At 34.2% G+C, this 23,293-nt stretch overlaps 1 protein-coding gene across 3 annotated transcripts in view; it reads left to right on the plus strand.

Annotated features, from left to right (window-relative positions):
- WDR27 (WD repeat domain 27) overlaps nt 1–23,293 on the plus strand; it is a 54,351-nt gene that overhangs the window by 12,373 nt on the left and 18,685 nt on the right. For 2 of the 3 annotated variants that reach the window (XM_027904200.1, XM_027904199.1), the window contains exons 12-21: nt 664–740; nt 2,283–2,361; nt 2,887–2,958; nt 4,109–4,212; nt 6,872–6,961; nt 11,182–11,303; nt 11,887–12,020; nt 14,091–14,188; nt 14,488–14,609; nt 18,290–18,387. In XM_027904200.1, the coding sequence (XP_027760001.1) occupies nt 664–740; nt 2,283–2,361; nt 2,887–2,958; nt 4,109–4,212; nt 6,872–6,961; nt 11,182–11,303; nt 11,887–12,020; nt 14,091–14,188; nt 14,488–14,609; nt 18,290–18,387 (996 nt within the window). The remainder of the gene's footprint in view (nt 1–663; nt 741–2,282; nt 2,362–2,886; nt 2,959–4,108; nt 4,213–6,871; nt 6,962–11,181; nt 11,304–11,886; nt 12,021–14,090; nt 14,189–14,487; nt 14,610–18,289; nt 18,388–23,293) is intronic. The other variant, XM_027904201.1, reaches the window with a different exon arrangement.

The raw sequence follows: 23,293 nt of genomic DNA on the forward strand, positions 1-23,293 counted from the left end.
GGGTACACTCTGCTCCTTCATTCAGATTATTAATGCAGATGTTGAATGGAATTGGACCCAATTATTGACCCCTAGTGTACTCCACTAGTTATCCGGTTTTCTGTCCACCTCACTGTGGGCTCACCCAGCCCATACTTCATCAGCTTCTCTATGAAAATCTTATGGAGGACAGTGTGAAAAGCCAACTGAAGTCAGAGTAGACAATATCCATTGCTTTCCCCTCATCCACTGAGCCACTCATTTTATCACAGAAGTTTATCAGGTTCACACTTTGTGAATTTCCTGCTGGCCTTCTTGTCCTTTATGTCCTTGTAAATGATTTGTGAGAAAATACTGACATCTTAAAGACAACAAAAACCCTGCAATATACACTGAAGTGCTGATTTCAGTGCTTATAATAAAATTGAGTCAACATGAAATGGGGTCTAACATTGAAATGCAATCATCTGTGAATCCAGGGCCAAGGCTTGTCTGTGCTGCTGGGTATCTGAGCTAATAACTAATCCACTATGCCTGTTTGTTTTGATTAAAATGTCATTGCTGTTGCACAAATAGATGCGCACATGCAGAAAAATAGCTAAAAGGGAGTTCTGACAGCTTTTCCTAATTTGATACTTTTGTCCATTGCACTGATCAATTTTTGTGCTTGGTTTTATAACTTAGGTGTTCTTTATTGACAAATTCTCCGCTGCGTAAAGGTTTAAAGAAAAACAGGCAAGAACCTTCTAGTAAAGCACTTGGTAGGTATAAACCAATCTTCAAATTAATTTATACAGTTATATTTTTAATAAAAGTAACTGACTTCCAACTGGCTAATGTGACTAATACAATCAATATATTTATTTCTGTTTTAAATATATGTTACATTATGTTTTTACTTTAGTAGGAAGAATTTTATTCTTCTAGTAATATGTCATTTCCTACATATGTATTTCAGTTGAAAATAATGTTAATAAGTATTTTTCTTCTTTCAAAAACAATTCTCTAAGAATTTGCTGTGGATTTTAAGTGTTAGAGGGTAGAATGTTTATATTTTCATAAGTCATTCTTTTTCAATAGTATGCAGTGTATCTTTCTATGTAATTTGTCTGTTCTTTCTTAACTTTGGTTACCTGTTTTGGTAAATTTTATTGTCCTGTATAGTGTTTTGTCAATATCTGCAAGTTTCGGCAATTAATTTTTGTCTCAATGTCCTACTGTTTAAAAAGGAGATCTGGCTTCCTATTGCTGTAGAAGCACTGGTAGCTTTTCTTTTGTTAGCAACAATAAAGCAAAGTACAAAAAAAAAAATTTTTTTGTCATCCTCTTTTACTTAGGAAGGATGTAAAAATGCTGGTAGCTGTAGTCATGTAGAAATAATCTATTTTTACAGTATTGACTGCACTAGTTGGACCTGTTAGAATGTCAAAGGTTATATCTTAAGTGGTTTATGATATTCTGAGAATGCATCTACAGTAGTTTAGCTAGAATTCCAGGCTGCTTTGGACACTCAGCTACCTTTCTTGACATGTCATGATCAGATAGATAAGTGCTGTAAGGAAATCCTTTGGTTGCTTCAGGCAAGTGGCATTGGGAGCTTCTCAGGAAGGACCTTTTTCTGCCTCATTGCTACATAAAGAGAAAGGGCAGTGGGAGTTGAAGGGAATTCTATCCTCAGCATAGCTAAATGTATCCATGAGATCATTCCCAATGCATCTGAAGTTTTTCCCTAGGAATATCAACAAGATTTCCCTCTGTACAACATTTATTTGTTTTGTTTGTTTCTGCTGATATGAAATACTCATATTCAGTTTGGGACTGGAGGCTGCCCTTCAGGCTTCTTAGTATGGCACTGTGAATACAGACAGTACTAATGACCTAAGACATGTAGAAACACAAATGCTTTGTACCCATCAGTCAGTTTGTCAATGATCTTTAGATGATTTCCATATTCCAAATATGAGTACATTATAGATAGTGCATAGAAAGCCTAAGCACAAAATAGGCAGCCAGAAAACACATTTGTGAATAAATGATGAAAAAAGTGATTCAGAACAATATTCTTGCTACTTCAAAGTTTAAAGAAGTTCTTAGTCATTCATATTGTTTGAGAAGGGATGCTCTACAATGCAACAGTTCGTACTTCTTTCCTTTCTCAGTAGTCATTATTCTAGAGTGGTTGGTCAGAAATGTGTTTTGTAATGTAAGGAGACGTCCAATATTTATATTGGGCTAGCCTGTCTGCCTTAACTTTAAAAATTTAATGTTGAAACCCCATTTTAATGTAAATTAAATTGTTATAGGACTGAAAAGCACAGTGAAAGATAAGCCACTGGTTTTCCATAATAAAATTAAGTCATCAGGATATACAGCAGCACCACGGTGAGTAGATATATTACTATTTTGCCTGTTTTATTGTTATGTGATATTTTTTCACATAGTAGAGCCATGTAGTCTCAAGACTGTGAAATTAATCACATGTGAAAAACAGTTATGATGTTATCAAAGAAAAGAATTAAAAAATATATGGCAAAACAGAATGTTCACAGCTTCTGGTCATTGTTCAACTTCTTTTTGAAATCCATATTAGGCATCCTGACTCTTTCATCTGATTAGACTCTTGTTTCTTCAGCTTGCAGGAAGAATTGTCTGAGAACTTTATTTGAGTGGATTTTGTCCTTCGGAACACATTATTCAACAAATAACTCACAGAAACGAAAGTGCAAACTCAGGCATTAGATCATTAGAAGTCTATATTGTCATCAAAGAGTACATTCTCTTACCTTCTGACATTACCAGTAGATATAAATAGTAAGAAGGAAGTAGGATTGCTTTTCTTTGAAATAAGCTATTTCTCTCATGCAATTTTAATGTTTCATCTAGGAGAGTCTGTTTTCTTTCTCATAGAATGACCATGTTTTCTCCAAATACTAACCTGAAAAAAAAGGAGGTATCAAAGTGGAAGACCAGTTGTAAATGGTAAGTAATCAAACTCACTTAGAGGAGGAACAAATTAAAATGAGGATAATTAGAGTTCTATTGAAAATACAATTTGTCTCTGTTGCTTTCATTTGAACTTTTTAGTTATGGGTGTCTCTGGAAGTAAAAGGCTTTGTAAATTTGATATAAAACTATTGCAGCAAGTGATTGGGATTATTAGACTATCAATAAAATTTGTTTCAGATAAAAGAAAATATACATATCTGTTTTCTTAGATTTATGTTGATAGAAGAGGAGCAGGTGCTAAATATGGTTGGAAGCAAAGTCCCAGAATGTTCTTAAGCTGCAGTTCCAGTCAGAAAAATAACTGAATGTGGCACAAAGAGACATAGTGATTTCAGATAATGTGTCTCATTCACCCCTAAAATCCTGTTATCTTAAGCTAATACAAGGATTTAATGGATTTAAACAGAATACACACAATGGTGCAAATTGACCAGTAGAATCTTCATCACTGTGGACTCAGCAGATGTTTTTTCAGAGCTGACACTTTCATGTTAATTTGTGTGGAATGTGAAATGAGAATATTGCACCCATTTTTTCTCTGTACTATTAATATTTTTTTTCTATGTAGTACAAACATAAAAGTAAAGAATGATTAATGCCATTGTTTTTCTCATTTAAAAAGAGCTGTTAGAGCATTAAGAAAAACTACGTAATAGCTCAAGACTAAGTTTTTTTAAGCCTTGCACACATAGGTAAGCTTTTACATGAGCACTTCAGATAATTTCATCTTTGGTTTACAATGTTTTATGATAGGTTAAGCTACTTAGTATTGTAAGTTTTGTATGTGTGGTTTTTCTTTTTGTTTTTTTTTTAGTTAGTACTGCTTTTTGTCACAAGAAGGTAGAGTTTGCATTCTTTAAATATTTTTGTTAGCTAGCTATGCAACTCAAGAAACTTGATTTTTTTACAAGTCTATGTTAATTCTTGATCTCATGAATTCATAATGATGATAGGAGTAATTTAAGTATGTCAATATAAAATTCATTTGGCTTTTACCTTGAATTTAGCATAAGTTTTCTGGGAAATGTTTATGTAATGATGTTTAGAATAGTTCCCAAAGAACATTTATTTCATAATTGAAATGACAATGTACTGCTTTCTTTCTCTTTTTCCTCCTTTGAAGTAAAATTAAAGAATATCCATTGGACAGGGATCCTCCGATCAAATATGAGAAAGAGATATCTGTTACTTGTAAGCCAACCCCAATTTTTTGTGTTCAGTATTCTGGTAAGTACAGGCTTTATAAAATGTGCCATTCTGTCAGTGTGCAGAAAGAAAACCAAAATTTGTGTGGCATAGTTTATAAAGACTGTGGATTCAGTAGATAAATTCCCAGAAAACTTACTGGCAGTACCACATACTGTTTGATCATAATTTTTTTCTTGAAAAACCATTCAAGCTGTTAACATGTATGCAAAAGGATTATATTTCTGATTTTATGTCTTTTCCTTTTGAATTTATTCTATGACTTTCCCACTACAACTTGAAAATTAGTAGTTCTTTCACTAAAGAATTTATTTTCTGAGACATTTACTGTCATTAGGGTATATTGTAAATCGAGTTTCAAAAGACTCAGAATACTAGTATTTCTTATATAAATATTATTCAATTTTTCTGTGTTGAAATATGAAAAAGGAATTCTTCTGGGTAATCCAAAGAAGAGCATTTTTCTTAACTGCTTTGGATAAATGACTTTTGCAATAGGGTTAAGTCAGTGCCAATGTAAATATGACTAAGCAGAAACCACCTATATTAGCATTCAAGCATTTTACCAAGTATATAATTATGCCAGTGTACACCATGCAAGCCACAATATTTTCAAAGTATTTAAAAATTTATGTCTTTACATAAGTATTATTTATATCTTTATATAAGTATTTTGAGAATAAGAACAACTTTCATCCCCAAGGACAAACAATTAGATGCAATCAGTAACTTTTCTAAAATATATTCCAGCCATCTCTCTGCTTCTTAGAGAATGGGAAGAAGTTGTTATTTAGGGCTCCTTAAGGAATTTGGTTGCAGAGAGCTTATTTCTAGGAGAGTTATGTGCACTTAAAACAAAAAAGTTATTTTTTAGCAAAGAATAGCATTGCTACAGTTTTGATAGTACATTTTATGTCTAAATCCTCTTTGACTGTGAGGAGGAAACATCTTTCTCTAGTTTTGTCTTTGTCTCTTGTCTCTCGCCCAGACATGCATGCACACACAGGCTTAAACAACCACAGTTTAGCAAAAATTTTAAAGTTTTTTTTTTCTTGCAGTAAAAAAAATACATTATTGTAAGCTTATAAGTTGTAGTCTGTAGTGATCGTTGTAGTCTGTAGTGATCAGATGGTTCCTAGTTTTATAATATATTTCGAGCAGCAGATTTGCTACTTGGAGTTCCACCTTGGAACAATCCTTAAAGTAGTCTTTGTAAACTATGAGTCACAATAATTAATATTGATTAGCGTCTCCAAACGTAGTAGAAAGGAAATTAAATGGAAAACTTAAATAAAACTTGAGAGGTTGTAAATTTGCATTAATGAGTTAATGCAAACCTCAGTTATTAAACATCATTTTGTAGTATTGGAGGTGTTATAAGCTATGACCTGTTGCTCTCTTAATTATAAGTTTTATTCAGGACTTCAGATGATATTCCAATAAACAAGCCTCCAAGATTCTATGCAAAATTCTATGCAAAAATGTCTCTCATTATTTATGCACAATAATGTTTATATATTGTTAATTCTCTGTGTGTCTATGACTTACCTTATATGCATACCTGATACACTTACCAATCAACCCTTATGCTGAAAATCCATACTGTCAAAACTTTAAGAAAAGTGGGAGAAATCTGCAGAAGAGCACCACCTTTTACATCAAAGACTTCATACCTTTGAGTTTGTGAAGAGTAATGTGTTTGTGAAGTGTTTCCTGAAGATTAATTTTTTACCAGTTGAGTTTAATGGTGCATTTACTCATTGGTAACAGAAAAAAGAATTCTGATATGCATCTTAGCAAATATTTCAAACCCATTGTGTTTCTCACTTAAAATTCACTTTAAGAAGGTGACTCTCAAAGATGAGAAATATGGATCTCTTACCTGTTTGTATTGCCATAATGTGGGGAAAAAAATGTGTTGTGGAACATAGTATTCCGAACCTACTATGTGGATTTAAGAACAGGGTACTCAGGTGACACCTCTTTAAAAACACTGCTCACAGTGAACCTAGTAACATTAATTTGAATTCTTCATTTTCTTACTCTCATTGCTATCTTCTCTTGCTTCTCCTTCCCTTGTTTTATCCCACTGGTTCATTTATTTGGTCTTTAATTTTTTTCTATGAAAGCTTTTGAGTGAACAGGTAAATTTCACAAATCTTTACCATTAATATAGACCTTAGGGAGTCTACCCTTTCATTGTATACCCCTGCTGATTACCAATACAATCTAACTGCACTTAAATAGTTTTTAGGATTACCTTGTGGAGGAAGTTCATCATCTATGAGAAATGATACAGAATAACTATTATGCATTTTTTGTTCTAATATATTAAAAAACATATAACTTCAATAGGAAGATATGAAAAGAAAATAGATTTAAGTGACTGCTAAAAATTTCTGCACTTAAATTTTGTAGCATACTTTTTGTGAAAAGTGAATTCCTACCTTTTGATGAAAACCTTTTAGAGAATATGTCAAGAAATTAATTGCATACAAATTCCAACCAATTCTCCAAAATGAATTTGTGCTGTTCATACAAAATACGTGTTAAACATATGAAATGAATATCTAGTCTGTGTTTTGTTATAGTGACATACGTGATTTTTATGATTAAAAGAAACATCATATTAGGTCCTTGTTGCTTTCAAACGTAAATCCTTAGACACTCTTCTTTATAGGGGATGGAGAGATGCTGGCTTGTGGCCTGGCTGACAAAACTGTGCTGGTATTCAATTCCAGTCTCACTGATACATATAATGTTTTCTCAGGTAAATTTATAAATTATTTTATTAAAGATATAGTGTATAATTGAGTTTCTTCTAGAATGGCATAGTAATTAAAAGATTCCACTTACATCACCTAGAGAAAAATAAGGGAGAGGGAGTACTGATGATTCAGGGTGTACAATTATTTCCCTGATTGTTTAATTTTGTTTAGAATTAAATAGACTACCATATTTTCCTATTTCTCAGGTTTTTGGGAGGTAAGTAATAATCTATCGTGATATAAATATATTGCAATCTCCATTGTGAATAAATAGTACAATAATTAAATAGAAACAATAAAGGCAATGTATTGCAATGATTATGCATGTGTATATTGGAGTAATATATTGTAATTGTTTATTAGCCAAAAAGTTGACTCTGATGTCTTGGCAAAAGTTGTGTTTGGCTTGCAACTCCAACCTTCTAAAAGACAATTATTTGAAAAAGAGGGACTATTCCTATGGAGAAATCCATATCTGCAAAAGTGTGTGCATGTGCAAACACATTCATTTTTAGATGATTCTCAAAACCCAAATTTTTTCTAAATTTCCACAAGAAACTATCTGTTAAAGTTTTAATAACATTGAATGCTATGACTTTAAATTAGTCCTGCTGAATTAATTTTCTGTAAAAGTTCATAATGGAAGATGACTGTTTTTTACTAGCAGACCCTAACAAGTATTAAAAATAGAGTATTTTAAGTTATTTTAGAAAATTATTTCTAATAAATAACTCTGACAACTGATTTTTGACAACTAGTTTTCTTTTTGAGTAATATTCATTGCATTTAGTGAAAGAAGCTGTGGCATTGAGGAGGCAATATCACTGATATTCTTCTTCTTGTGTGAAGAAATTGATGATAATATGCTTTGTGGGCAGAGTAAAAAGGTCTCTTTCTTCAACAATAGCAAGTTCATAAACTTTGAAAAATATTTTTCTTCATGCATCACTGGCTAAATTCATAATGCAAGTTATATAAACTTCAGTCAAGACTAGTGTTTGGAGGTTTCACTGACGTAGTTTTGTTATGTAGGTAGTACTACATAATAAAAACAACAAAATAAAAGCAGTAATTTTGTCCAAAGGGCCCCCATATATCTGGAATATATTTAACATTGTTTTAGAGGATCAGGATTTCTAAAAAATGCTAACAGATCACCCAAACAGATCACAATTTTGTATTTCCTTCCCTTGTTTGTTACACACATCTTTAAAAATAATGATACAGTACCGTTACAGTAGCAAAATTATTCCATGGGGCTCTAAATTGTCCTTGTGCAGTATGTCTTCTGTAGCTTTCTTCACAGTTTGTCTTTGGCATCACAGATCCAGCTTCTCTCTATGTGAAACACTATCAGGGCTGGTTTTACTTGAATGCGTATAGAGATTATGTGCTGCAGAAAGTAACATTTCATTTCTGTTAAATACTCTTTCTTCTGGATAGTTTTGTCACTGGAGTTTGTTTTTATGCAGGCTTCATTGATTTTGGACTGGTAATAGCTGGCTTTTGTCTTTGTTGCATCTCTGGGAAAAATACTAATTTAATTGATTTTATCGCATATACTTGCTACATAATAAATAATATCTACGGAATGATTCAATACTGGCAATCACAGAAAACATAGACTTTAATAAGAAAAAATATTAATCTGAGTAGACGTATTTGAAAGCAGAAAAAGAAGATTAGAATTGAGAGGTTTATACATTGAAAAGAAACCTTAGTTCATGTTTCTTAGTTTCATGTAAATCATGAAGAAAGCAATCATTAGGTTTTGACACATTATTGACAAAAGTCTTTGTCTTTCTGTTAAATAAAATTAAATATGATGATTTTATAGGATGCTTCAACATTCAGAACTCCCTAAAATACTGCAGTACTCTGCAAATTCAGGCCAACTTGTGATGAGAAGAGAAGAATAACCTGCATCAAATTCGTGCTACTACAGAGAATATTTTTTTAGTGTCAGTAGTTAAGGTGTCAAGTTAGTTCTTTGCCTTTTTAAAAAAAAATTTTTTTTGATGTGTTACTAAATTGTTCTTCTCGCTGTGGCTTTGTTCTTTAGTTTTCTTAGGTTTTGCACTACTGTCTGATTTATTTCATTGATGCCTTTATTCCTTTATATCTTTTCTTTAATGATGCAGAGTCTGAAAAGCAAAGTAAACCACATTCTACTTCAGACTCTTTAGGTAGCCTAAGAATTAAACCTGTGGATCTAGTTCTTTTCAAAAGCAACGTAAATGTGAAACTGCCAGATGCTGTACTGTAGGGGAGTAGGAATCTCAAACTATCAGTTACCTGCTCATTTCATTCATGTAATGCAATTCAGATTCAACTTCTGTGCACTTCAGATCGTCATGAAACCACCTGTTTATTTTTGGTGCCCTTTTTTTAAAAGTATCATAATATATGTGTTTTCATTAAAACCCATGATGAATTACTCTTATTAAGAGCTGCAATTGATGGTAATGTAAAACTATATTTTTTCAAGAAATGGCAGTTATATCTGTAACTGTAGAGAAGCAGCTTTCTCTGTAACTGTGCCAGAACTGTATAGTTCTGGTAAAAATAAACAATTTCAAGGCCAGATTAGCATCTGAATATAGCTACATATCAAAAATTGTATTTTTGTAATGCAGCACCAGGAGTAGTATAACAACAGAATTTTTTCTATAAGCCTATTTTATTCAGCTTTGTTCCCTGAAGTGCTCAGTTACGGTTTTAAGTAGTTTTGCATTCCTTTTCAGTGGTGGCTCTTCAGATGACTGTGTCCTGTAAGTTAAGTTAATATTGACCAACTATAAAGAGTTACAGTCAGCATGGCCTTTTTGAAGAAGTCTTTTTACAAAACCAGCTGCAGTTCTCAATGTGCTTCAGGACTGGGGAACTCTGAATAACACCACTTTTGAAACTTATGGGGCTCTTGCAAGCCAGCTGGCATCTCCTCCACTGCGCTTTGGGACTGGGGGATCTGTAGTGCAGAGATTCTAAAGCTTTTGCATGGCTCTTCCAGTTTTCCAAACCTCAGATTTTCCTAAAGTTTCTCATGTTCTTTGCCACTTTGGAAACCTGTTTTCTATATTTTGTTGTGGTGGTGTTTTTAGAAAACCAAAGCCTCTAAATAAATCTTTGTCTTGTGAGTAAAACAAGTATAGTACTTACATACGTATTTTTGCACTACCTATGCAGTTCTCTGGTGAAAATTCTACAGGTGTTTGGCAACTGGGAATTAAAATATCTCATATATAAGCCTTTTTTTAGACATATGGGATCATGGAAGATAAAAGGAGATAAATTGAATACAATTCCTACAATTTAAAGCAATTTAATTTTTTAATATAAAACTTCAGTTCACTGAAGAGAAAATGTACACAAGGGGGCAGCAGCAGAACTTGGAATGTTTTAAGGCTAGGTGAAATTCATCAAACTTCGTCTGACAAATTAGAATAATATGGGTCAAAATGTATTAAATTTGATTTAAGTATTTTCTTTCTTGACCTTTTTGATCACCATAAATATAATTTTAGATCAAATTAATCATTTTAGCTTTTGGATGATGTTTCTGGCTTTTGAGTTCTTTCTTTGTAAATTTACAATCTTGTTTTTAACTGTGTCACACCAAAGTCGTAAAGTCTCTTTCTAGTAGATGCAAAATGCAAAAATGCAAAAGTTAATAAGAAAAGCTATTAACTGGACATTATAATACTTTAAACTATGATTTTTAAACAAGCAGTTACAGTTTTAAATCTAATGAGACAGTCCTGCAAAAGCTGTTGAAGTGGCACATTCATTGTCTTTTACAAAAATAGCTAGCTCAGTAATAAAAGGCTAGTGAACAAAATAAAGAATTTCAACTATTTGCAAGGTCTTAAGGGGTTTCCAGATTATGTTTAGTATAAAATTTTATAATAATATAATACTCAGATTCTCTTTTGAGTAATACTGTATCTTTGCTTAAATTTAATTTCAAGGATCTTTTTTGAAAATGCTCTTCCAATGACTTTGAGAAATTAAAGTCAGAATTATAATTATCTGATTATTAATGAAAGACATTGTCCTGTGTTTTTTGGTGGAAGAAAAATTCATTGTTAAAGTTTTAATCTGACCATTTGAAGTCTATACTTAAAATGTATTATAATATTGTGCATAAACACAGTTAACTCTGGAGAAATGTGTGAATGCAAGAAATGGGTTTTGTAATATTTCCATTATTTTTTTTTATTAGGTCATGATGGTGCAGTAAACTCTGTTGGCTGGAGTCATAACAAGAAGTGGTTAGTTTCTTCATCAGAAGACAGAACTTTAAGGGTCTGGTCAGTCTGCAATAAGGAACCTGCCTTAGTTATGGTAATTAGAAACTTCCATTGGCTTGGACACAGAGCACACTGTTTTGCGCTTTCATCTGCTTCCATTGTAAGAGCTCTGTAGAAGGAACATACAAGCTAATTTTTAGAGCTACTGAGTGGTGACTCCAACTAATATCTGGGTGATCTCCGTTAACTTCAAATTAGGTTTTTCTCTTGATAATTTACAAAAAGAAAAAATCAGCCTTGATAGAAAAAAAACTAGTGGGCATGTCTGGAAGTTTTGATTTTATTGTCTGCTCTGTATATTCAGTTTTCATTGGCTCAGCTCTACTTGACTTTATTGTCTACTCCCCAATTCAAACAGAAGTTTAGAGTATGAAGCTAGATTCCATTAGATTCAATTGACTACAGATTCTGTTAAAATTCCTGCCAACTAATTTATGCAGAATGAAAACTATTTTTAGATTAATAGATGTCAAAAATAGGAAAGATCACCACAGTACATTAACCTCTTGGCCTATGATCAGGATAGCAGGGAGTCTCTGCCTTAACACCAGGAATCTCAGACAAAAAAATATTTGTTGTATTTGAATCCATTCTTAATGAATTCCTCTGCATTTCAGGGTAAAGAAAACTTCGATAAGACTGTACGCTTTGCGCAGTTTTATTTTTTGGATACCTTTATATTACTGTGTTGTGGAGCTGAATTTCATCTTTTAAATTTCCATCCAGACACAACCAAGGATGACCTCAAACGGTAAGTACAATTTCTCTTTAACAAACAAGTGAAACCACTTGAACTGTTTGATCTGGGATTTTGTTGGTGGTGATGTGGGCTGGGGGGCAAAAGTATTACAGAAGAAAAAAACCTGAACAAATTGTAGAACCTAATCGCAAAATTGTTTTGAGTGAAAGGACAAAAAGAATTAGGTCTACAACACTGAAGGCTTAGTTGATATTGTGAATGGCATGTCCTGTCTGTTCATGATGTAAACAGTATTGGGTTGCATCCTTAGATGGGAAAAACCAGTCTATTTCCTTGGTAGTTTTGCTGCTGCACAGAAAAGCATACTAAGCGCAAACTTAAATATGTTTTTGAATAGCAGTGCTTCCCTGGATTTGGGCATGAACCTGGTAGGTGAAACTTCACTGAAGTGTTAAATGGTCAGACAGAAACAAGTAATACCTTTCTTCCATAAACTGATTACCTATTTTCTGTGTTGCCTGTTAATTCTTAGTTTATGGAGATATTACTAAAGCAATTAAAAGGTAACCCAAATTGCTGTATAAACTGTAATCTCTAAGAGACAAGAACTTATGTAGTGCCCAGTTCAGTGTGTCCACAATGCCTGGCTTAATTTTAATTGACTTGCATTTTAAATTGAACATGTATGGGATACATAGAAAATGCATTATGAATCTCAGTTTACTGTTGGATTTTTTTCTATGTGAAATTCTACCTAGGCAGCTCCCTTTCAGGTGTTTTTCTGTGTGGCAGTCTACAGTGTAGAGGGAAGATACTTCAACTAACTCAAACAATTCTTCTTGCATTTGAGAGCAATCTAACTGTTCTACTAAGCCTCTTTCAGCAGGATAAATTAGACCAGAGGAAGCAAAAAAAGTCACTAAAAGTTTTTCTTTTGAACAGATCTGGCTGTTAAACATACTGCTTTTGTCAAATGATCTCAGTTTTGCAAACTTTTTAGCATTGTTGGAAAGAAACAGTAATGATTCCTACAAGCATGTCATGCATGGATTTTTGTACTGTCATTAGACACACGTGCTAAAATGCAAGTATAATATTAACTGTTACATCAGAATTATTTTAACGTTGTGCAGGCACTATCCAACAGTAGATAAAACCATGGTGTGTTGGCAATGCTATTTTGGTCAAAAGTGTTAAACACAGCACAGTACAATCTACTGTGAAGAAAATTAAGTCCACCCCAACCAGACCCATAACAGTTCTTATTAACTTTCTTTATATTCCATAGGTGCCTTGTATGAAAATCTCACTTGCCCCACATATCTATATGCATATGCATATCCATATCCATATCCATATCTATATCTATGGAGTAATTTTTTCTGTTTACTTTAAGAACAGATCCAAAATGCCTGTACTGATGTATTTCATCAAACAGAAAGATCTGATTAGATTGAATAGCAACACAGTTTTGTGTTGTGTAATATAAATAAGTCCAAAGCCATTTTAGAGGTCTTGGCATGTTTGCAACATTTGCATTGAGCTGGCAGATAACCCACAGGACCCTAAAGAGTTCTGGGAATTCTTAAAGAATTTTGGGAAATTCTTAAAGAATTTTTAAGAATTCTTAAAGAATTTTTAAGAATTCTTAAAGAATTTTGGGAAACAAAATTTCATTGATCAGCCCCTGGTTCTACTCCTGTCTAAGAGGAAATTATTGTTTCCTCACTGTTTACTCCTCGTTTTCTTTCTGATTGCCCTATGATTAGCACATTAAATGCTATACCGAAGCTAGTGGATTGCTTTTTGAACATAGGTACTTCACAGTTTCTTTTATTCTTGTCAACATTTTCAGTATGGATATGGGATTATTTTAGTGTTTCATGTTGATGGAAGATCAGTCTTATGTATATGAATATTACGTTTCTTTTCATCCAAATAATTTTTGGTTACCAAGTTTTTTAATAGAGTTCAGCAATAAGTCAAAAGTTCTGTGGCTTTAGTTTTTAATAATGAAAGAAAGCACTTTGATTTGCTTTGTGATTCCAATGGGAGTTTACTGGTGACCACAAATCCTAACTTATTTCATTAGCACTAGCATTCATTTGATATTCTTTGCAGATACAAACAGAGAAGTGTTTGCAAATTGGTACAGAAATTTCCCATGGCTTCAACAATGGAGATTACCAGCCTTTCAGCAGTAAATGATTTTTACTCTTGTATCCTTTGTATGTTGTATTTTCTTTGTAGTTCTTTATACTTAATGACATGGACATCAGTTAAAGTAAGTAGCATCTGATTATTTACTACTCCTTTTCCATTAGAGTAAAAAAGCTGTAATTTTTTGTAATATTGAACTTCCTCCTTGGACATAAATTTTTAGAGCTGTAAGATTTTTGGTGCTGCTCATAGGGCAATAAATACAACAGAGTTTTGATATTATTTATCTTTATTTTTGTCCATCTGTATGCTTTTGTTCCTTTAGATCAGTTTAACTTTAACACAGAGAACTGAACAGATATCATACTTACAGCTGGCAGTAACCGAGCATTGGAAGTTTTTGACCTCAATGCAGGCTGCAGTACAGCAGTGATACCAGAAGTTCATACTAGATCAGTCCATCAGATTTACCAAAATAAGGTATATACTTTATTGTATTTTATTTGTAGTATCACTACAACACCATCCAGAAAAAAAATAGAGGGTAAAAATATAACTGGTAATAATAGTTTTTTATATGTTGGGGAGAGTGGGCAAGGACATGAGTCTACGTGATAAAGGCATACAGATTTCATTTGCTCTCTAGTGTAAAGGAGAGAGCAGTGAGAATGACTGAACAAGCTTGCTATTAGAGAAGTGTTTATTACCCTTTGCCTTACTTGTGCTAGACTGTAATATTGTAATTCAGCAGGAACTTTTCCTTATGTAACTGTTCTCCTCTAAAGTTCAATCTGACATTGTCTGATTTATTCTGAAACTTCAGAAACAGCAACCAAAAAAAAATTCTAAGTACTGCAACAGAATAGATGACTAAAACCCTCTCATCCTTGCTCTTCTTTTTTCCCTTGAAGATTGATTTGAGTTTTTATGGTACCATACATTCTGGAATGCCTACTGTTTCAGGTCTGGTTGAATGTGGTTCTTCTCCCAGTTGGAAAGTCCTTGCTTCTGTGGATTTTAAACAGTTCCTTATTATTACTGCTGTAGAACTCTTTGTGGGTTTTCCTTATAGATGTGATCTGGAAAAACAGTTAAAATTGTGCTAACTATTTCAGTACTGTTTGTAACACATATAGGCCTTAAGTTCTGGCTTTTCTTTTTGCTTGGTCAGCTTAGTGCTTTCAGGTTATTTAATCAAGAAAAACTTTAAAGCTGCGGGCAAGTATTCACTTGGGAAAAAAACCAAGAGATATGTGGTATAGCAAAGAAAATTGACCATTTTGGGGGAAAATTATACATCAAGGTTGTCTATTTTTTTAAATTATATAAAATTAATACTTTAGGTAAGTCAAAAGGAAAATTACACACCATTATTTTATTACATTTGATAGTTTAAAGCTATGAGAGTGACTATAACTCTGCATTTTCATTAAGATGATATGCTAAAATATATTATAAACTTATAAAAGCATGCAGAATGGTATGTGCAAACTACATCCTGTTTAAAGTCTGAAACACGTTGGAATCTGGTTAGCTAATGATGAGGATGCAATAGAAGCAAATCTGCGGAGTGAAACAGTTGATGCTAAAGATCTAGTGCCTATACCCCAAAATTTATGAAGGCTTTCCTTTGGACTATTCCTAATTTCTTCCTGTGGAGTAAATACTCATTACTGATTGCAGTATATATATATATATATATTTTTTTTTTTTTTCTTGCATTTTCTAGTTTAGATTCATGCAAATCAGTTCTCATGTTTCAAGAATGCTTTATGATAGTACCTGGACAATAGTAAATGGGCATAATCAGAAAATTTATTCTTTAAATAAATAAAAATCTATTTAGAAGATCTTGGGAAACATTAGGGAAGGTATATTCCAATTAAGTGTGGGAGAAACCTATTAGCGAATTACTAAATACATAGGATATCCGAGAAACCTGAGTGTTCAGCATGACATTCTGTTATTTTTGGGTTTGGACAGAGGCAGCTGTAAACAAGTATATATAACTTGCAATGTAAATTACTTTGATTTTAAATTGTCTCTTTGATCTGTTCTCTAGATTGTTTGTGAGAACTGTTAGTGTGTGAAATTCATCTCAACTTACAGTGTACTTGATTAAGCTTATGATATCATTTCATCGCTTTGCGTACTAACTTTTAAGAGACATGGTCAAAGGAATTGATTGAAAGATCAAAATCATGTTGCTGTCATAGAGTTTAGGAACATCTGAGATACAGAAATAGATGGCAAGTTGAGATCAGGCCACAAAGATTCAGAGCTTTAGTGTTAATAATACATTTATAATGCTGCAAAAAATATTCTCCGAACCAGGACTCTGTTATTGCAAACCACAAATGTTTGGATGGTATTGTGCTCTACTAGCACAGTTATAATCATTTTCACAGAAACAGCAAGTTTTCAGTTTTCTGCTCAGACCCTTTTATTTCAGAATTCGTTGGTCCATTAATTAGGAAATGTTCCTGATGTGAAGTCTGAAAAAATTAATAGACAACTCAGAAATTTCAGTTAGTTAACTTCTTCCTAACCATAGTTACAATGCTGTCTAAAGGTATGTGCTTGCCTGGGAGATATGGAGTGCTTTCTGAGACATCTATTGATCAATGGCTTTAGCATGAGCCAGCAGCATTATTTGGATGACATGAATTGTGCTCATATGGAATTAGTGAAAGAAGTAGGGATTCTGTTGAACCATGTCCTTGAGGCCAAATTTTATGTGAAAGTTGCCATGTAGTTAGTCTAGAGAGAAGCTGAGAAGGGATGACAGTAGAGGATAAGGAAGATGATGGGGTAGAGGCAAGTGGTTTGTCTATCAGAATGAAAGAATATAGTTTCAAGAGTGTGTGGGAATATGCTACTTTCGGCATCAGATTCTCATAAATAATAGATTTTCATAAATTAGGGGACTATAAAAACACAAATTGATAAATAAAATTCACCTTGTATATTATCCCAAATAGTATATATTTTCTTATCTTCTATGATCAATAATTCAGTAGCATATGTACTAATTTGAAGATACAAGTATAGCTATATATTAGTAAAGTGTATTGCTGAGAAAATGTTGTCAGGGAAGGGAAGGAATTACTCTTTTTTTTAAAGTAATACAAAACTAATGTGAGAATATGTAGAATTTGTTGGGAAATCTGTTGCACAGTGCATTTTAATTCATCTATTAGAGCAAGCTATACACTAGCTTTCATAACAAATAGAAGATTCCTGGCAGTCAGACACTGATTGGGAAATTATCTTGGGGTTTCTGTGATGTATTCAGCCAAATCAAGAATGTGAATGATAAGGAAAGGAAAGAAAGAGTGTTAACTGTTTGTATTTAGTTCCCTGGAGAATGATGTTTGCAGCCAGCAAAATGGTTGGGATTTGCCAACGCGGATGTTAAAAAATCATAGGTTTTAGACTGGATTTATTTTAAAAGTACAAAGCCAAAATTAGTCCTGTTATGAATGAATGCAATTGATACTGAAGTCAATGGAAAGTGTACCCACTTAGCCCAGGGCTAAACATGTCTTATAGTTCATTGTTGAACTACTCTTTGATCCCTCCTCTTTCCCACAATGTCTTGTGCAATCACAAAAAGATCTTCCCCTATGTCACACTATGGATCCCATACCGTGATGTTTAGTAATCCCCAGATGACCCAGAGGGCCTCTCCCTTCATCTCATCATGGTGGTTGTCTCCCCTGGACCAAAGGGCTCAGTGCTGTGACAGTGCTGGGAGTTGAGGCAGTGCTCCATTTCTCTGACTGGATTATGGGACTTCCTCCACATGCCGACTTTCCCCTTCACTCCTTTGTGTTTGTGCAAACAAGCTATTTTCACATAACCTAACAAACATTTAGTGTTTACTTCTTAAGTGGACTGAATTCTTCACCAAGAGCGTGGTTGGTCACTGAACTAGACTCCCCAGGGAAGTGGTCCTGACACGAAGCCCGTAAGAGTTCAAGGAGCACCTGGACGATGCTCTTAGTCATATGGTGTGGTTCTGCAGGGAGCAGGGAGTTGGATTCCATGATCACTATAGATCTATTCCAACTCAAGATCTTCTATGATTCTATAAATCATAAAACTATCTATAAAACACCATGAGAATACTTACCTGAAACTGATTTACTATTTCACAGGGATCATCCTTCAGCACTCAACAACCTGAAGCTTACAACCTTTTCATCACTACAGCTGCAGGTGATGGCATCAAACTGTGGGATATAAGAACACTGAGGTAAGAATGAATTAGGTACCTTGGAATAAAAAGCCATGCTTTATCTTGTCATACTTGCTGTGATATACCAGTAAAAATCTGGATGTGGAAAAAGATCTATAGTCAGGCCATTAGGAGAAGATAATGGAAGACTGATTGAAATTTACTAATTTTGAGAGACCAAACAAAATGCTCATTCCTCAATTATAGTTATAATATGTGGAAGCCATTAAATATTTCAGATTTATGCTAGTGGTATTTCCAAAGCAGCATGTCATTACCGCTAAAAGAGGTAGAATTTATGATCTATCTTTTAAAATACAAAAGCAATTGTAACAACATTACTACAAATCATGTATGTAGTGCTATAAATTTGCATAATACATTATCATAAGCTCAGGATTTCTAAACACTTGGCAGTGTTGTACTGGGGAAAGCCGTGGGACAAAGGAATAGCGCGTCAGAGAGGAAACATTGCTCATGAAAATAAATACTTGGGGCTATCTCTTGTGCAGGCTAAAATAATTATGTGTAAAACAAGAGGGGTTTGAAAAGGAGGATGTTAAAGCTCTAAAGACTAATTTCATGTTTGTTTTCTGTGTATTTAAACGTATATTTATTGAAAGATGTAATATAATTTTTCTGGTACTGAATTTTCTGTCTGGGCAATGCTGAATGAGCCTTTTATTTATTTCTTTCTATGGTAAGGATATGTTAAATCTATAGGGGGCATGTATGTTCTTTCCAAGAACATTTCTGTATTACTTGCACTGAATGCCAGAAAGTAATGAAACTAGAGACTGCTGGGGATTGGAATCTGTTACCTTCTTGTGTTTTTCTAATAAGCTGCTCAAACTGTGTTGCTGAAGAGTAATGAAAGAGTAGCAAGCTTTTCACAGATCACTTATCTGTCTCTTTGTTTCTAACTACTAATATTAGTAAGGTGGTTGAATGGTAAAATAGTTAAAGTGTAAAATCTGGACAACCAATTAAATGACTACGTCTAGGGAAGAAGGGACTAATTTATGTATGTTCTTGCTCTGTGTTTAATTTGGCTAAACCAATGTATTCTAGTGTCCGCTGTGTTCTATTAGCCAAACTTCAAAAAAGTAATTCAAGTCCTTAATGACAGATATTTTAAGGTGCTTATTAGGCATTATGTATATGCATATATTTGTTACACTTTAACAGTGGTCAATGGTATTAACTGTTGTGGAGAAGAAATACAGAAAATGAATCGTTACTAGCAACTTTCAAGGAAAAAAACTCAAATAATTTTTTTAAATTAATTTTTCTGTCATTGCTCAGACAAGAGACTGAGTCTTCTGTATTTTGAAATCTGTTCTTGAGTTCTCATAAGGAGGGAAACTCTTCAGTTTTTCCTATGTGTTCACCAGGTGTTTTTCACATAAATAAATTTAAAATGTCTGAGTTTGGAAAGCTCTATTTTAACTTGGAACAAATCTCTGCTGAAGTGTCAGGTCTACTATAGTTACTCAGACTGAACACTTTTGAGTATTTTTTTGGTTCATAGGTCTTGTCCAATCAAATCCAGTCCATGCCTTGCACTGTTGAGTACTTGCAGGAGAGATTAGTTCCTAAACAATCTTATGGTGGGCCAGCATCTTTAATCTCTTAAAGTTGTTGACTTGTAAAGTTGGTGCATCAGCAACTATGTTTTAAATGGTCCCTCTGCAATGACCTCTCTGTTTCTGCTTTGAGTTTGCCAGAATAGGGTTTCTTTACTGAAATCTTTGTCCAGTGTTCTTGAAATATAGCAAAGGTAAGTCCACCTTCTCATTTATATTGTTTGCAGTCTTGTGGATAGTAACAGTAACTGCAAGATCTCAACTTTATTGTTTGTTTATTTTGCTCTACATATCTGCCCTAGACATCCATCGTGAAAATTTTGCTTTTATTTAATCTGCTTCTTCCCCTTAAGAAGTCTATCCATTGTTATTTTATGTAATAATACTGTAAAATATGTAAAATACCAATTTCTGATTAAATAGGTGGAAGAAAAACCCTCCAATACAGTGCTTTTCAAACTGCTGTTGAAAGCATGGGAAAAAATTTGCAGATTAACTCTGCACAGTTTCCCTAGGACTCTTAGGAGACTCTTAGGGTTTTTTTTATTCAGTTTCTTTGAGGATTGTTCCTTTTCTATTCATATCACATGCATTACTTTTCTTACAATTGATTGAGGAGTTGTGGCAGTATGCTCAGGTTCTTTTTTGATCTTTGCTTAGATTAATCTTCAGACATGTTAACCTGGCCTACAGCTTAATAGGTTTTGAATATGTTGATATTTTTGGTCTGAATTCCACAAGAAGTTTTCTGTTCAGTCTCTGTTATCAAACTACATTTTTTTCCCAGTGAAAATTTCATTTAACTTTCCTTTTGTTCTTAAAGTTGGTGAGAGTATTTTGCAACTTCACTTTTCATCATCTTTTCTGGATAAAGCTGTGAATCTGTCTCTTTCACTATTGATGATCTGGAAGCATTCCAAAATTGCTTCAGAGAGTGCCAGAAAGTCTTATGGGTTCCTCTGAAGGTGGTACAAGAAAAGGCATTTTAACTTTCTGATGTTGCCAGCCAACCTCACACAGCCAGGTCATCTTGCCAATAAATGAGGGAATCTTGGACACTGCTAGTGGCTTTTGGATTTACTCAGACTCCTGCTTCATTTGATTTGAAATGCACGGATTTGTAAAGTTTCATCTGAAGCTTTTGAATATTTTTATACTTCTCCTGCATGCTCCTTGTTTATAACTACAGCTAAGAGAAGAAAAGCTCCAGACAATCTACAAAGCAGATTTAGAAATAAAGAAGCAATGAGAATATTTTTTTTTTTTTTTTTTTGGAAGTAGAACCAACTATGGCTACTCTTCTTCCAGGTTAGGATAATGAACTATGAGGCCTTATGAATACATGCTTTAGGGTAAGATAATGACCTTTGACCAACTTCCAAGACAAATTGAAGAGCAACTTTAGTCTATCTTTCTAAAGAAATAGCTGCTTGCAGAACAAATAAAATTGCTTTCTCTTGTGAAATATGATTACCAGCTTCAGGATTCCCAAGAAAGACTCAGGCAAACATTTAAGGTTTAGAAGGTACAAAAGGTTAATTCATTCTTACATTTTTTGAAGGAGTTGAAGTGTTCTTTGTGATGAAATATTGTAGACTCTTATTTCATATGACAGTTTTTAATTCTGCTTTACCAATCTGTATCCTTTCAGTTTCTCACTTCCTCCCACTTGTAGATTAGATAATTCTGTGCATTAAATGTCCAGAAGAAAGGTAATTTCTTTCATTTATGATGTTAGGAAGAAACTATAAATTCAAAATGTTGCCCTTTTCACTTTGTTAAATGCATTTAGAGTATTGCCTAAACACTTAGTAGCACCAGCTTACCTTCACTAGCAAAGTTTCATAAATACCCATATCTTCATGAATGGCTGATATTGAGAATAACCGTGTGTCCATATTTCTGCAGCTTCCCTTGCATGATTCATTCCAAAGAGCTGCTTTTCTAAAGAGAGGTTCCAGAATGTGTAGTAGTGTAAAGTTTTCTTCCCCAAGGTGGATTTCAGATCTTCTGTAAGCTTTTAGGCACTGATATGGCTCTTGCTTGCTCATCAGTAAATTATGACTAAAGCCATAATACAGTAAAACTTCATCTTTCCTTGTGCCAGTAATTGGAGAGCAACACCATGGAAAGGGACCTGGGGGTCATGGGCAACAGCAAGTTGAACAAGAGTCAGCAGTGCCCTGGCAGCCAGGAGGGCCAACTGTGTCAGGCAAAGCATCATCCGCCAGTTGAGGGAGGGGATTGTCCCGCTCTGCTTTGCACTAGGCGGCCTCACCTTGAAGATTGCGTGCAGTTTTGGGCACCACAACGTAAGAAAGATATAAAGCTCTTTGAGAGTGTCCAAAGGAGGGCAAAGAAGATCCTGAAGGGCCTGGAGGGGAAGCCGTGTGAGGAGTGGCTGAGGTAATTTATTCTGTTCATCCTGGAGGAGACTGAGGAGAGACCTCATTGCAGTCTACAACTTCCTCGTGAAGGCTTATAATGTCTTGGCTTGTATTAGGAACAGTGTTGCCAGTAGGTTGTAGGAGGTGATGCCTCCCCTCTGTTCAGCATTGGTGAAGCCACAGCAGCTCTGCATGGGCAGTGAGGTTGCATAAGATGACCTCCAGAGCTGCCTGCCAACCTCAACCATGCTGTCAGTTTGTGATTCTATGAACTTATCATTTGTTATTTACTTACCATAGAAATATAGTATGGAAAACTTGCTGGGGGAACTGATGTAGTATTGAATAAAAGAGCAAGATGGACAGTAACAGATGAAATTAAAAATTAATTTAGAAGACAGGAGTGGGACAGTTGCACTATGCTATCCGATGTGCTTGTTATCTACCCAGAGATGGGGAAAGCAGGGAAAAGTTGGAACAGCCCATTTTAGAGGTCTAGGATGCTGCTATTGTGGGTGTGAGGAGGTAGATGGGGTAGCTGCTATATAACTGTTGATTACTGTAGAATACTGAAGGTAATGAGAATAACAGGGACAAGGTGTTAGGAGTAACTCCCAGCTCCTGCCACACTAACACCTTAAGTGGCAGGAACAGCCTGCTCTGACTCACACTCTGATCAGCTGAGAAACAGAAGTTAATCTGCTCTAATGCTGTTTGCTGAAGTAGCCATTTCTCATCTCTTTCTGAAAAAAAAAAAAACCAAAAAAAAAAAAAAAGGCATTGGGTGTTTATTGGACCACAGTGAAAATGTGAGGAGTATTGGTCTACTTGCACATACTGAATTGCTTCTGCAGAATACTCAGCTCTTGATAATGCTTTGACGTATGATCCCAGGGAAAATCAGTTTCATCTTCTTTCAGCCTCTGAAAGGATTAGCCAATTGTATCAAGA

This window comes from Empidonax traillii, unplaced genomic scaffold (genome assembly GCF_003031625.1).
Source record: "Empidonax traillii isolate 1590-97213 ecotype Southwest subspecies unplaced genomic scaffold, ASM303162v1 scaffold1020:size208104, whole genome shotgun sequence".
Taxonomy (NCBI): domain Eukaryota; kingdom Metazoa; phylum Chordata; class Aves; order Passeriformes; family Tyrannidae; genus Empidonax; species Empidonax traillii.